Below are 16,127 nucleotides of genomic sequence, written 5' to 3' on the forward strand. Positions count from 1 at the left end.
TTCATAAGACCTCATATTCTGTGACATATCCAGGAGTAACGTGTGTACCTGAAAAATAGACAAGCACCAAAGAAGATGGGCCGGAACTCCCAGGACTAAGGATTAGTAAATTTGTTTTACATTCACCTTTCAGAAAAGTAACCTCTGAGATACTACAGCTGGAATTTCTGTGTTGAATAACAGGATTATTGTGTGTTACAGGGCACATTATCAGAGAAATTATCTTTAAAGGAAGAGATTCTTCAACACAGAATATGTTAATGGGCTATGTGGGCAGCATGATGAAACAGCTATATATATATTGTGTGTCATTAGTTGAGCATTTAACTATTTATATATATATATATATATATATATATATATATACCGGGTGTCCGAAAAAGAACTCCCTAGTTTTGGATTCTTTTTATTTATTCAGTACAATATACAAATTACAATGACTGCTATGATTGCTACATTAAATGAAAGGTAATGAAATAAATTTTTTTTAACACTAGTACACCTCGATATGTGAACCATTTGTAGCCCTACAGATATCCAAGCAATATTCTAACTCTCTCCAGGTATTAGTTAACATATTAGGTGTGACCGATGCTACTGCTGCTATGATTCTCTGGTGAAGATGGTCAATGTTACGTATCTTCTCTGAATACACAAAGTTCTTGACATAACCCCACAGGAAATAATCGAATGGTGTTATGTCGGGCCTTCTTGGAGGCCATGCGATTGGGCCACCTCTACCCATCCATCTTCCTGGGAAACGGGCATGTAAGACTGAGCGCACACATTGTTTGTAGTGGGGCGGCGCACCGTCTTGTTGGAATATGACCAGTCCCTTTTCCGCCTCGATGTCATCCACCTGTGGAAACACGTACAGTTCCAGCATGTTGCAGTAGATATCACCAGTTATTGTCTTCTCTGCAAAAATAAAAGGTCCAACAATTCGGTCGTTCATTAGGCCGCACCACACATTAACCTTAGGCGAGTCTCATTGGTATTGAACGATCTCCTGTGGTTTCTGAGACCCCCAAATTCTGCAGTTGTGGCGGTTTACAACCCCATTAACGCGGAACGTTGATTCATCAGTAAAAATTACATTGTTTAAAAAGTCTTCGCTACCATCAATTCTGCACTGACAGTACTGACAGCGCTGAGTGCTGGATGCGGCGTGTGGTAAAACTACGCTCAAGGTCAAACAGGTGTACCAAACTTATTGCCAACGTTCGAAACTAAAACTTACAAATATACTCTACAGCACCAAAGGATTATTACTCATCCATTTAAACTAATACTATCATGAGTAATTTCCAAAAGTAGGGAGTTCTTTTCCGGACACCCAGTATATATATATATAATTGAGGAGTGAAACAAATTGAATTTTAATTTTGGACAAAATGGAATTGAAAAAAACCGTGACAAAAGTTTCACTTACCTACTTTTAGCATTACTTGTACTGTCTTCATCTGTAAGAGATGCAAATAAATCTTCTGCCACTGCATGTTCAATTGGACCTGGAACATTCAATAGATACAGTTTAAACTGACAATACTGTTTTGAAAACATATAAGCTACAGTTTGTTTTTCTAAAGAAGATCCCTGATGGAACCGGGTCCTGGATCTAATCCTCTTTGGCCAAACATTCGCTAGAGCTTCACTGTAGGAGAAAGCTACTCCAAACCCCGGCTCTGGTCCTACCAAGAGGTTTTCAGAGTTAATCTTGACAAGAGCGTCAGATGTTTCATTCTCAGAAATGCCTTTATAGCCTGACACCCAGCCAAGGGCAACTTTGTTCTCCTTTACCGGTTCCATTAGTGTATTCTTGCATTCCCATATTGCCTTTGAGTGAAAGGAACAGGCGTCAAGTAACTTTGATGCTGCCTAACTGTCTGAAAGTATTTAATATTCTGCACCTATAGGCCTCCTTTGTGTGAGTCTTTTGGCACATGTTTTGACATGTAAGAAGTGACCTTAAAGTAAAGATAGATTAACCTACCAATGGTTAAATAAAATAATGAATACCTGACCTGGTGTTTTATGATGAAGATTGGAAGAACTCTGAAGATGAGAAATATTTCTTGGAACTGCCATATTAACCTGCAGTGTGTGTGTGATGTCATAACCGTAGCTGGAACAGTTAAACATAACTGTAAGTCACAAAAAATATCTGAATTGTTCAATTTTCAAATGAAAAACTATAGATTTATGAAGGGCTTTTGGTCAGAAGGTTTAATAGCTGATGTACTGGTGGCCACTTGATTTTAACCATGTAATATATGTAACAACCTCAAACAATGTCAAAGTTAACTTCTGGAATCTGGAAATTGTGTAGCTGATAAGGTAAAGAGAACACCCCTTTATTTAGATTACACTGGATTTATTCTGGGCAAAATAGATGGAGCTCTTTTGTACCCTGGGAGTCTCTGATATTAAAACGACACAACATGAAAGCAACAAACTCAAGAATCAAGAATCTTTATTGTCATCCCACATAACAATGTATTGACGTCAGAATAGCACTAGTAGGCCTAAATAAATATATAAATATGACCAACATATAGGAGCACATAAATTAAAATTAAAATAGCCTACAACAAAACAGTTTATAAATTACATGACACATAAAAATCAACATAGCACAATTTACATGAAAATGCAATCACTTATACTACAGGAATAAAATTCTTCTACAGAATAAAAAGCTTTTTCTTTTAACCATTTAGTCATTGAATTCTTAAAATCTTTACATGAAATGTCTCTTACAACTAATGGTAACTTATTAAAGAGTTTTACGCCTAAATAAAGATATGTGCCGTGTGTTTTAGATAGTCTAGCAAACGTCTGATCAATAGAATGTTGGTTTCTAGTATAATGATTGTGGACTGAGCTTCTTAAATTAAATAATTCTAAGTTTTCTTTTACATACGATAAAATTTGTAAGATAAAAATTGAAGGAAGCGTAAGTATATCATATTCTATAAAATATGGTTTACAGGTGTCACTATAGCTAATATTAAAAATTGTACGCACAGCCCTCTTTTGGCACAAGAAAACCTCTTTAGCACCACTAGATCCACCCCAGAGAAGGGTGCCATACGGAATGTGAGAGTGGAAAAGAGCAAAATAAGCCTTTAAAACTAAATTACAACTAGTACAAAGTTTAAGTTTCTTAACACTTTCCCTGCCATGTGCATATATTTTATGCACAGAATAATTTCCAGTCCCAGCCAAGTGCATAAATATGATGCATCAAAATAGTTCCATACTGAGCCATGCATTAAAAGACAAAAAATTTGATTAATTTATATATTTTATTTTTATAAATTGTTGCTGTAAACCATTTGAAGTATCATAAAATACTGACATAACATACCAAATATGCATATAACATGCCTAGTGTACCATGCATAAATTCTATGCACGTGGCCGGGTGAGCTTAGTTTTGGGTAAGAAATTGAGTAAGTCATCTTAGTTTACAATTGAAATATTTTATTTATGAGCAAGAAATGTACAGCTTTATTTTTTTGAACAATTGTGTGTCCCAAAGAAACAGGACATACACATGTTTGGGATATCAGGACGACCTACACAATGTGTAATTACTTGTTTTGCTTGTTTACGTGCTGTAGCAGCACCAAAACGTTCTGCAATTTTCGTGTAACATGTTGTACATCTTTTCCTCTTCTTGTACATAACTCCACTTAAAAGGCAAAACCTGAGGACTCTTGATGGTTGATTTTAATATCTCTATGGCACTAGCTGTATTTACATTATCATTACTACTATTTACATTATTACATATATTAACAAAATGGTTATTGAAGTCATCGGCAGAAAAGGGAAGTTTAGACTGACTCATTGTGTCATCAAGAGTATGTTTTGAAGAACACTGAAATCATGGCAACTACTAAGTAGTATTACAAAGGCTACTTTAATGTTTTGGTCTTCCTAGATCCCTTGAGACGGAAGTGGACTCCTGATTCCAGGAGTTAAGTCTGTGATGGTGTCAGATCAGATCAGACGCTGCACTAAGCAGAAGTGAAATAGAGCTAAATTTAACATTCATATTTAATTAATCCTCTTTACCATAGCTGTGATACTTGTATTATTGCGAACTATGTGTAAGGTGCAAAATGGTAGAGTCTTCATACACTAATACAGTTGCCAAGTCAGTGCGTCCAAGCAGCATTAATTTCTGTGTGTACGCAACTGGGGGGGACTACTACTTGATCTACTTCTCATCTTCCCATTATAAGCAATCAGGCTGAGCTGAACTAACTTGGTTTTTTCCTATCATCTATCGTTCACTGAGTTTTTTTCCTTCTACTCTCATCTATTGGGAAAATCTTCATCAAGAAAACTTGGTTTCAATTCTTTTCTCAACTTTTTTCCCTACTTTCCTGGTCAAGAGAGAGATTGATTTCTAATATGCAAACTCTAGATACCTAAAGACCTCCAGTTTACTGTAGTTTTCTCCCGATAGAGCGTAGTGCTGCTTGGGGTGATTTTTAGTTCCCAGCTACTCGTGGTAAAACTATGAGTAATGCAGAAAAACCAAAATCTAAATCTAAACCAGACAACTCTAGTAGCTCTCAAAATGTGGATGAAAGCTCACAAAAAGTAGAGTGATTAGTAATGGGCATATCTATGCAGTACTGGAACAGCGTTCTTGCTCAATGCTGCTCACCTGTGCTTCTGTGAACAAACTAAAAAAAGAGGATCCCTAGATCAGTTACAAGTTAAGATAAATTCAACTTAGATTGAAGAGGAAATCTCAAAGATTATCGAAAGACCCAAAAAAAGCAGGGCGAGGGGAAAGAAAAGCCTGAGGCAACCAAAAAAGAAAAAGCCAACACTGAAGAGATATAGAGGAAGCTGCTGTGGAATCAATAGTTCCTGACAAAACCAACACAGGGAGGTCTCCTCCAAAAGTTAAAATTGCTGAAGACAACAAAAATCCTACCTGTTCTCTCTTCTTGAAGAGAGGTCTCTTACTTGAGGGACCATCAGTTTTGGTTAAGGAGAAAAAGGGAGCCACAGATCCGAAACAAACTAAGAAGATTAGAAATCCTGGATCATCTGGGAAGGGGGAAATGAAAAGTTGTAAACATAAAATTCAGAACAACTTTAAAACAGTTTAACTGACGTCTTGGGTAGGAGGTTTATTTCATCAGGCCTGAACAATGCATTGCTTTAATCCAGAAACCTTATGTCAACAAAGGAATCAACAGAGGTCTAATGACTCAGATTGGTAATCTAATGTTTGATCAAAATGTTGAAAACCCAAGAACCTGTGATTCAGTCTCAAAACAAATTAATGATTTTCCTGTTACAGAATTAATAATGAGAGACTTGGTGGCAGTGACAGTAGAAGTGGCTGCCCAACAAAGGAAAATAGAGGTAATTATTGGCTCAGCATACTTCCCTAATCCATCAACAAATTGTACACCCATAGAAGAAGAAATACAGTTGGAGTACTGCAAAGAAGAGAGTGGCTCTAACCCTTGGCTGTGACAGCAATGCATACCACACCTACTGAGGCAGCTCCAGTATTAACAAACATGGTGAGGAACTGATATATATAGTTTTGTTAGATTTGGGTGGCGATAAAGACAAATGAGATATAGGGTTTCTAAATCTACTAACTGGAGGGAATAAAGGGAGTTCCTAGCATAAGAGTTACTAGATATCCCAATCCCTATCAGAAAAATGAGGTAGAACTAGGAAGGTCAGTCCAAATGCCATAATAAAAGTCTATGACAAAAACGGGCCCCTCAGAAGCAATAGATTTAAGAAAGGCATGCCTTGATGGACAAGGAGGCTGGAAATACTTAAAACTAAACTAGATAACTCTTCAAACAGGCAAGAAGAACAGACAAATAGTACCTATATCAAAATGCCCTAAATGAGTACAAGAAATAAATTAGAAAGGAGAAACTTTTGTACAAATATTAACTGTTTATCAGAGGCTGCTAAGCTCCATAAAATTCTCCAATTTGACTACTCAAACTTTTTAGGGTCATTGTTAAAAGGCAAATAGTAGCCTAACTGAGAGTAGAAAGGTGACGTTAGAATTGCTGCTGTAGATGCATTTTCCAGACAGACTATCACCTCGAGATGATGATTCTATTCTCTGGCGGAGAAGAGAACCAACTGGGAGGTTGCTAGGTCCACATTGAAATCAAGAAAAATTTTTTTACAAGAAAAGATTAAATGGGCTATTACATCCTTCAAGCACATTAAATCACTGAGGGCGGATGGTCTTTCCAGCCCTACTACAGGGAGGGTTGGATATTTTATTAAATAACTTAATAACTCTTTGTAACAATTGTTCAGGAGCAACTTCGCTTTAGGATTTATTCCAAAGAACTGGAGGAGAGCATTGGTGGTGTTTGTACTGAAAAAGGTAGAGACCTGTCTCAGCCTAAGTCACACAGGCTGATCATTTTATCTTACTTCATGGTGAAAACCATGGAAAAATAATAAACGGACACATAAGAGATGAAACCTCGTCAGTATCCACACTCAGTTTATATCAACATGCACATGTCGAAGTTAAGTCAACCACTTTTGCTCTCCAGAGCTTAGTGGAGGAAGACACGTTCAAGGAAAAGAAAGCCCTAGTTAGTGCCTTCATGGACATTGAAGGAGCTTTCGACAGAGTAGCATACAGAGCCATGGAGGCAAACACATATGGTTAAACTGTCTTGCCATTTGCAAAACCAGGAAAAACGCATAGGAGCTTATCCCATGATCCCAAAGAACATAAGAAATCAGAAGCTCTTCGATCTTATAAGTTTCTGTAACAACCTCAGTTTTGAGGATCTAAAAATTAAGTAAGAGAGGTGGAAAGGTCCTATCAGTACTAAGTGCAGACTTAGGCTCTTCTCTAAAAGAAATTAAATAGTAATAACTATGTGTGACTTTACAAACGCTCCATTTAGGCAATTCTTGTTGGTTTCATAGTCTTTTATGAAAACATGAGGATAAACATTCATCATGAGAGTACAAAATATTACTCATCATATGGAAAAATACCAAGTGGTTAAAAGCTATGGTTTTAAGTGGGTATAAAGTTTACCTAAAATAGAAATTGCTGGAAAGATCTATACTCTGGAACATTTTCAGATATCTGGCCTCGTCTGGATGGGCAACACGCACACTTTCATGGGGTATATAAATAATAGCTGTGTCTTGAACTTTGTAGATAGTATGGAGACCAACTACAGCTACCCTGCGTCTCTTGGTTACGAGGACCATGTAGAATCCTTCCATGAATCGTACAAACCCTGAAAACATAAATTGAAAACTTAATTTCTATATACACTCTACCTAAGTCAATTTGGTATTTAAAAAAATACAGATTTTATGCATGTAATTTTGAAATTAAAAATTGTAATGGTGGAAAACTTTATTTAAATGTACAACCAAAACACAGTGTACATTTCTAGAAAGAAACCAAAAATCTTTAACCCTTTGAGTGCAAAGTATTTATTGACTGGGTATACTGAAAAGTGCCAGGAATTTTTCTAGTGGGTGTACCTAAAAGTGCCAGCCCTTTTGAAGGCATTTTGCAAGGTTTTAGTAAAAAATTCACTGTTCGATTATTTAATAAGCTATCAACATGATTCTTTTTTTATTTTTATCTGAAAACTCTGTTTAATTAACATGAAATAACAAAGTTACCATAACACTAAATTTAGGAATACCAAAAATAGACTTACCTAAAAAAAATTCAAACATTTTTTTAAATTTCATTTTTCAACCAAATTATTATGACCAAAAAAATTCATATCCTTTTCTTAGTCCCTATCACTGGAAATCGTATGCAATTGTCTGTAAATCTTGAAAAATTTATATTATCTTCAATAATGAGTAAGTTATACAACTTTTAAGAAACTATTGTCACATTATTTCCGATAGCTATGGCAACCAAAAATATTTATATCTGAGTTTCATAATTTAAAGTTTGATCGGAAATGTACTATAACAATTTATTTTGAAAAGAACGATTCTTCACAAACATTTCAATATGATATTATTTAAAAATATTTAAGGTTAAAATTTTTAGTGACTTTTTCCCGAACGTCCGGTAAAATCGGACGTCGGCACTTTTCGGCCAACTTTTGTCGTCCGGTAAAATTGGACATTGGCACTTTTCAGACACCTTTTGTCATCTGTTAAAATCGGACGTTGGCACTCAAGGGTTAAAATTAAATTTATTTCATGATCGATTATCTACCAATAATTCCTGGCCGTGAGGTGAGTGAAGAAATTGGTTGAGAGATGTACAGACATCATGCATAGTTAATGCACATGCACAACTAAGGCTACAATGTCCTGATAGCACTAATTAATATCCATTTCTGGAGCCAGTTCACCCATATTACCCATTCTAAAAAAAAATCATCTAGCATTCAGTGACCCATTTGTAATATAGTAGTCAAATCAGATATCCTTTATTTCCATCACACATATAACATGCATTAGATTGCGTCATAAATATTACAAAAGTACAAGTACAGTTTATATCCCTACATACAGACTATTTATTTCCAATAAATTCACTGAGGGTGTAGAAACATTTTTCTATTAAAAAAGCCTTCAGTGTTCTCTTTTACATCTTTTACATCCTCTTTTACAGTCTTCAGTGGACCATTACATCATTTACATTCTTTAGGTCCACAGGAAGAGAATTATAAAAAATTATGGCATTATAAAAACAGTGATGTTTGAAAAAAGAGGTTGCATGGGGAGGAATATTTAATTTGTTGCTATTCCTGAGATAGTGTCCGGACTGCGGAATTAGTGACTCGAAAATGCCCTGGTTTTGCTTAAAAAAGACCAATGTGTGGTAAATATAGATACTTGGAAAAGTAAGCAGATTGAACTTTTTAAAGTGTGATTTGCAGGATTCTGATTGACGGATGCCAGCAATAGCTCTCACCGCTTTCTTCTGCAAAAGAAAGACATGGTTTGTTCTAAAATTTTCAAAACCCCAAATTTCAGAAGCACATCGGTGTCCGTGAAAGATGAAAGTCTATGAAGAACAAAAATACCAGCACAGACTTTACGTGCGACATGATTTACATAAAAGGAGAAGCATACATAAGATTCCTATCGACAATTAGGCCTATAAACTTGACCATCTGCTCAGAACGAACCTCTGTATCGCCAACCCAAACACTCAAAGAGTCATTGCGTCTTGATGAAATCGAAAAGTCCAGCAATGTAGTTTTATCAGTATTCACGGCCAAACCATTACTCTGAAACCACTGGACTATTGAATTACACTGAACAAACGTATTCATCTCCATATTGAAACGACAAGACTCAATTACAAGTGATATGTCGTCAGCAAACAAACACAACAAGCCCCTCAAAACACAACTGCTGAGGTCATTCACATACAAAATAAAGAGGAAGGGTCCAAGTATGGAGTCCTGTGGCACACCCGTCTTGACAATCTGCTCATCAGAAAAGCATTTTTTCCTAGTATTTACGTCAACGTATGGAATTTCCATAACTTGTCTACACTGACTTAAGAAAGATGACAGCCATTGATTTGCCAAGCCACGCACACCCACTCTGTCAAGCTTTTGCAAAAGAAGTTCATGCGAAACCATGTCAAATGCTTTTCTCAAATCAAAAAAGATACCAGCAGAAAACTTTCCTTCATCAAGAGCTTTAACAACTTTATCCAAGAGAGCAAACATTGCCTTCACAGTTGAGCCTCCCTTGACAAAGCCAAACTGTTTGTCAAACAAAACGTTATTACTCTCCAGGAAAGCCGCTAACCTTATCAAAACTGCCTTCTCAAACACCTTAGAAAATGTTGATCCAATCGAAATAGGCCTGAAATTATCAAGTTTCTCAACCAGTCCCCTTTTAAGTAACGGCTTCACTATTGACAACTTTAAAATGTCAGGAATTCCATTTTCAAACGAAAAATTTATCAAATGAGCAAGTAGCCTAACAAAATAATCCGTACATGATTTAAGAAGCTTCGATGATATATTGTCGAAGCCAGAAGAAGCCTTTGCTTTTATAGATTGATTATATATCTATCGTTATATTAATTATAAGTTAATAAGTTAATTTTATTAACTTTAGAAGGAGGTTGTGCAGCTCAGGTCACTTTATGTGATCTTAACAAAGCCTTTGATACTGTGCAGCATGACGTATTGTTGGCAAAATTGCAATTTTATGGTTTTCATGGTGCAAACCTAGCTGTCTTGGAATCTTATCTCAAAGATCGTAAACAATTAGTTGAGATAGGAGGAAAGAGATCCAAAATTGTTGAAATAAATATTGGAGTCCCTCAAGGGTCAGTTTTGGGGCCATTACTATTCTTAATTTTAATAAATGACTTAAGTTTCAATCTGTTAAACTTTACCACAATTTATGCTGATGATACCTCTTTCCTTAATGTACATAAAAATATGGAACAGCTTGATTTGTTGTCTGAGGGCACTTTGTTGGAGGCAACCTCTTGGTTTGAAATCAATGGCCTTCGATTAAACAAAGATAAAACTCAAAAGTTACTTGTTTCTTTGAAATCTGTAAATATAAAACATGATGTTAATAATCTAGTTACCTTGTTAGGAATAAATATTGATTCTAAACTTTCATGGAAATGTCACATTGATAGTGTTTGTAAAAAATTGTCTAGAGTAATATTTTTACTTGCTAATTTAAGGAATCATGTAACTACCAGTTATGTACAAATGGCCTACTACTCATTTTTTGAGAGTATTATAAGGTATGGTTTAGTGGTATGGGGGAATGGGGTAGGCATAGAGAATATTTTAATCCTGCAGAAAAAAGCAGTAAGAATATTAACTGGCTCTAAGCCATTAACTCATTGTAGACCACTTTTTGTAAAAACCAGTATTTTAACCATTGTAAATTTGTATATATTTGACGTTTTACTTTTAGTTAAGAAAGATTTTAACAAATACCTTTTAAGAAACATGACGCATTACCATAACACCAGAAATAGTAATAAGCTTGAATTACCAAGGTATAGGTTAACTAGAACCATGAATTACCATAAGTATCAGGGCTTAAAAATGTACAATAGTCTACCTGCTGCATGGCAAAATCTAGCAGAGAAAAAGTTTTCAGTAGTGTTACATGACTGGCTATCTAGAAATCCATTCTATAAATTAGACGAATATTATAAAGCCATAAAAGATATGATATGAAGTTGTAGCCTATTAAGTACCAGTAAGAAGTTGTAAAAGTTGTACAACATTTCATCTGAATATTAGTACTTGTATTATATCTAATTTCTAATCCTTGAGTATACCTAAGGATAAAAACTGAGAATGACAATATCTATTGCAATGTATGTAACATGCTGAAGGATAAATAAAATGTCTTATTATGCCTTATTATGTCAGATAATTCCACTTCAGAAATAGGTGAAAAGAAAAATTAAGACACCCTTACACATGATTGTTGTTGAAGAAGAGACAACGATATGGAAGATGAACCTGCATTCGACACATTAATGAAGAAGTCATTGAACAAGTTGGAAATCCTTTGGATCCCTAACAATGACTCCATTACTATCCTTCGAGGGATATCTGCCGAAACTCTTGCCTTACCTCTATGCTCGTTCACTATGTCCCACACAGTCTTAACTTTATTTGAGGAAGTCTGCAGTTTAACTTTAGATGACAGCTTCCCTCACACTAGCCCTATATTGCCTCTTCAAAGAAAGGTAGTGTTTTCTTCTCTCATCAGAAGAACTCAGGTCTTTAGTTTTATAATACCAATGCGCAACCAAATCACGTAACTCAATTTGCTCCCGGGTTAAAGACACCTTGGCATTCGGAGAACGCCCACGAATCCGAACTCTTTTCTTAGGATAAGCCTGAATGAAATAATTAGTAAAAAAACTATTTCCGAGTATTAAAAACTCTTTTTAATTGTAAACAGCATGACTGAAAAACTAAAATTTAAATAAAGTTACAAGTGAAGTACAAGGTTGAGGCTATTCTTCTTTACCTTCATGTTTTGTTTAGGACTAAAAGGCCGAGTCTGGCAGAATATAGCAACTACAAACTGAAATTCACCGGTATAATCATTCTTTAATGTTGGCTCAATGTAAACATACAAACACATGCTTATAAAAATATTACTGTTAACTTCAATGATCATTCCCAGTCATATCTTGTTTTTCTAATAATGTTAAATAAGCTAGTTATATAAAATGAACTTTAATTTATATCTCCCCAAATTCAATAGATACACAAATGCACCACAAAAGGCTACAGCAATCAACTACAAACTTTATCTGACACACATCTTTAGTTTCTTCTCTCATTTCCAGACATATTTTTCTTACAAAAACAGAGAGATGGATGAAGAAATTACTTATAGCTAGATATAATTAAGTGCTATGGACTACATTATTCAAATTAATAATACCAAAGCATAACCTTGAAAACAGAATATGCATTTAAATTTAAAGACTCTTTAAATGTGTTCTAAAGTAAAATTATTTTGAACCAAAAGAAATGTAACTGAATACTTGGACTCACCAACAATGCCAAAAGCTGAAACATCCGGTCGTAAAGCGCCTCCGGCTCTTCCCCTGTTACCAGTGTCGATCATGTTGATTAGATCTCTTATCTCATCTCTTGAGTATTCCACTTTATCATCGATGACAGTGAGCTCCCGAGGCTCCAATCTGTCTATTTTTAGAACTCTAAATTTACTTTCTGAATTGTTTGAAGCAATTACAAAAAGTCTCTGTAAATAGAAAAATCTAAATGAAAAGTAGAGTAGCACATATGAAAATATACAATATTAACAGTATTGATCCATTACACAGTGGTTGTGACCAGACAAATTGACAACTTTTGATAAAAATTGGCATGCGGCTGTCATTGGTTAAACCCTCATAGGTTATTTAATTTTTTTATTTAAATAAAAATTCATATCTTTTGTAAAATATTCATACTTTTCTTGAAAATGTTGTGATTAGATTTTAATAAATAAAGGGTAGGGTCCAATAAGCGGACCCGGTTTTTTATATCGAAATTGGCAAACGATATTACTTAATCATAACCATCGATATAATCAATTGATACTGATGAATTATTTTTAACAACTTAAATAATCTATATGAACAGCTGTAAACACTTTCAAATAATACAATTAAGGTAATATTTTAAATTTCACATAAGTAACATTGTGTATTAAAATGGCCGTAAATCTTAGGAAGCTTCACGAAATTGCTTTAAAAGACGATAAAATATGTGTTTTATGGCTTCAGGATGTTGGGTTAGTACCTAAGAATTCATTATGTGATATTTGTGGAAAGATAACAAATGTAACTGTCAGAGGAGTTAACATGGTCGTCTTCAGATGCAAAAAAGAAGGTAATGGTGGACACAACTTTAGTAAAAACGTTTTCGTTCTGTTTCATTTAGTTAAAGTTATGAGTTTCCCTGATTTTGGTTATGTTCATTTATTATTTGTTATCATTAAATTCACATTTTAATTTAAACATATGATTGTTATTACTTTTATATCGATTGATAGTCTATGATTCGATATGCGAATATTAGGTATCGATGATTATATTCTTCGATATAAAAACCGGGTCCGCTTATTGGACCCTACCCTAAATAAATGTTTACTATTATGGTCCATGTAACATATCGGGAAAAAGCAAAACAAATTTCAAACAAGTGGATGTTCACGGCAAATTGGTGAGCAGATACAATCCACTTAAATCGTGTAACATAGCCTTGTCGCTACCAATAAAGCTCACCACGTGGGAGGGTTAAAATAAATTTAACAGGGAAAAGATAAAATGACTTATAACAATTACAAAAGAAATTTGTGTTTCATAAACAATATAAACACAGATATTTAATTTTAAAGGTATTGGTGTGAGTCTGTATTGAAAGTGGAAGAGATCTTCTTCCATTGTCCCTCACTTTCGACCTTCGTCTTTCTCCTTTCTTGATTGGCATTCTTACAATTAACGTATAGTACTGGGAGCTCGAGATTATACATGTTTAATACTTAATTCTTCATGATGTGAAGAACCAAAGTGTGTACATTTTATCTAATTTTATGTCAGAAATACATTTATTTTGCGAAAGTTGTATTTTAAAAGTAAGCTGATTTATATATTGGTGAAATTGAGCAATAACGTGTTGACTACTTAAAAAAAAAATTGAAACGTAAGTTTTATGTCTGATATTTAGTAGTGTAATCATGTGTAAAATGAACATAATTTTGTATATCTGTATTTATAAAGGAAGAAACAATTATGTTTAATTCTTCAAATCTATTTTATCATATTAGTGTTATAAATGAACAGACATAGAAGTATAATTCTATTAATCATGAGTGTTAATTTTTTAACTCATGTTAAAGTTTTCCAAAAAACAATGTGAGCTTTAAATGTTTTATTGTGTACTATTAAACTTAAAAAAACAATTAAAGATAGGCATTGTTTTATTTACAATACATCTCTCGTCACTAAAAACTGTGTTGCACTTTATAAAATAAATTTATGAGACATCAATTTATGTGAACAGTAAGTCAAATAAAGCCTGCCCTTTCTAATAATGTGGTTTTTTTAGGTCCTCAGTAAGAAAATATTTTCAAAAAATATTGTTCTCTGGATAATATCAAAGTACCATTTTATTTTATGTCTCACTTACAGCATGTTTTTATTAACAAAACAAAAAGTAAACAATTTATCAATAAATAATGAGTTATGATACTTTTTGCCAATAACTAAAATTGCTAATTATAACTTCTTGCAGTAAGTGATTACCAAGTTTCAGCAAAATCAATTTAGTCTAAGTAACCAGTCTGCAGAGTTTTGTCCTACCTGCGAAATAAGACAGTTCCATTTTTATTACTGTAATTAACTGTTATGTTAAAGAATTTCCATTACTTTAATAAAAACATTTCAAAGGATTAAAAACCAATCCAAGTTTAATTACATCTAAAATCTCTAAATAATCCAGTAGAGAGACAAGTTGCTGCTTGAAATTTTTCCATTGCCTGTAAACTAGATTGAAACTGGAACACATCACCCTAGTTGTTCCGCTTAACAGAGCCACCTAGTCGTTCTAATAAACAAAGCTGAAACTTCTTGGCAACATTTGGTGATTTTTCCGGGCATTTGCCATCGTTCAGTGAAACAAAAAATCACTGATTTTTCACTTACCAGAAAATTCCTGTTTCCTTCACAATCTTTCCATCCTCAAAAATAAACTACAAACAAAGAATTTGTTGATTACAGTACTATTGAACGGGCTAGATGAAATTTACATTGAGTTAGTTTTTTGTAAACTATATTGCATTGCACTTTTTTTGTATTTATAACCATGTCATTCAATTTGCACGATAAACCAACCTCAGTTAAGACTTCCTGTGATGTAAAAATATATCTTTTGTAGAATGTACCACTTTCAAAAAATTAAGTTAAAAAATAAGTAGCCATAATTGTTGGCAGGGAAAGGTAATAAAAGGTTATAATAACGAATTATACGGAAACTGATTCATCAAAAGTGCATAATACTCCTACTACACTAAAAACGTACCTAGTATAGGCTAAAACTACTAGGTATCAAAAGTTATATAGTTGTAGGTAGATTATGTTATTACTTACAGATTTTGTTTCATATAGAGCTATTTTTTGTATTGAACTGATAATAGGGTGCATCACGATTGCCATTTTGACTTTGTTTTCAAAATACACAAATAACTGTAAGCTTTTAAGGAAAATCAAATTTTTGCAAAGAAATAAATTATTTTACTTATTCTACTCATAACCGTATGCATATACTTTATTATCTCGCTCATCCAGGAGGTTAGCGTCTAAAATGTTCACGTAATGTCAAATAACAGCTGTATAGCAGACAACCCTACTTAGCACAATAATTACAAAATGAACTATACATTAAAATTTCCAAACCTCGACAAAGCAATATTTATCATTTGCCATCGTTATATGCTAAACAATGTATAAAACAACATTACCAAAATTTCCGAAACATTGTGTTATACATTTTATAAGATATAACTAAATAAATACACGAAATAAATACGAAAAAACGAAGTAAATATACGAAATCCTATAGTATTGA

The 16,127-nt window shown here is 33.9% G+C and overlaps 1 protein-coding gene across 1 annotated transcript in view; it reads right to left on the bottom strand.

Moving 5' to 3' along the window:
• LOC124357047 (polyphosphoinositide phosphatase-like) overlaps window positions 1–15,887 on the bottom strand; it is a 33,158-nt gene extending 17,271 nt beyond the window's left edge. Inside the window, exons 1-5 of the mRNA XM_046808444.1 lie at window positions 15,650–15,887; window positions 12,549–12,759; window positions 7,079–7,286; window positions 2,025–2,125; window positions 1,433–1,511 (exon numbers count right to left, since the gene is read on the bottom strand). Of these exons, the coding sequence (XP_046664400.1) occupies window positions 1,433–1,511; window positions 2,025–2,125; window positions 7,079–7,286; window positions 12,549–12,759; window positions 15,650–15,715 (665 nt within the window). The 5' untranslated portion in view covers window positions 15,716–15,887. The remainder of the gene's footprint in view (window positions 1–1,432; window positions 1,512–2,024; window positions 2,126–7,078; window positions 7,287–12,548; window positions 12,760–15,649) is intronic.
• Between the last annotated feature and the right edge of the window lie 240 nt (window positions 15,888–16,127).

This window comes from Homalodisca vitripennis, chromosome 3, assembly GCF_021130785.1.
Source record: "Homalodisca vitripennis isolate AUS2020 chromosome 3, UT_GWSS_2.1, whole genome shotgun sequence".
NCBI classification, from domain to species: Eukaryota; Metazoa; Arthropoda; class Insecta; order Hemiptera; family Cicadellidae; genus Homalodisca; species Homalodisca vitripennis.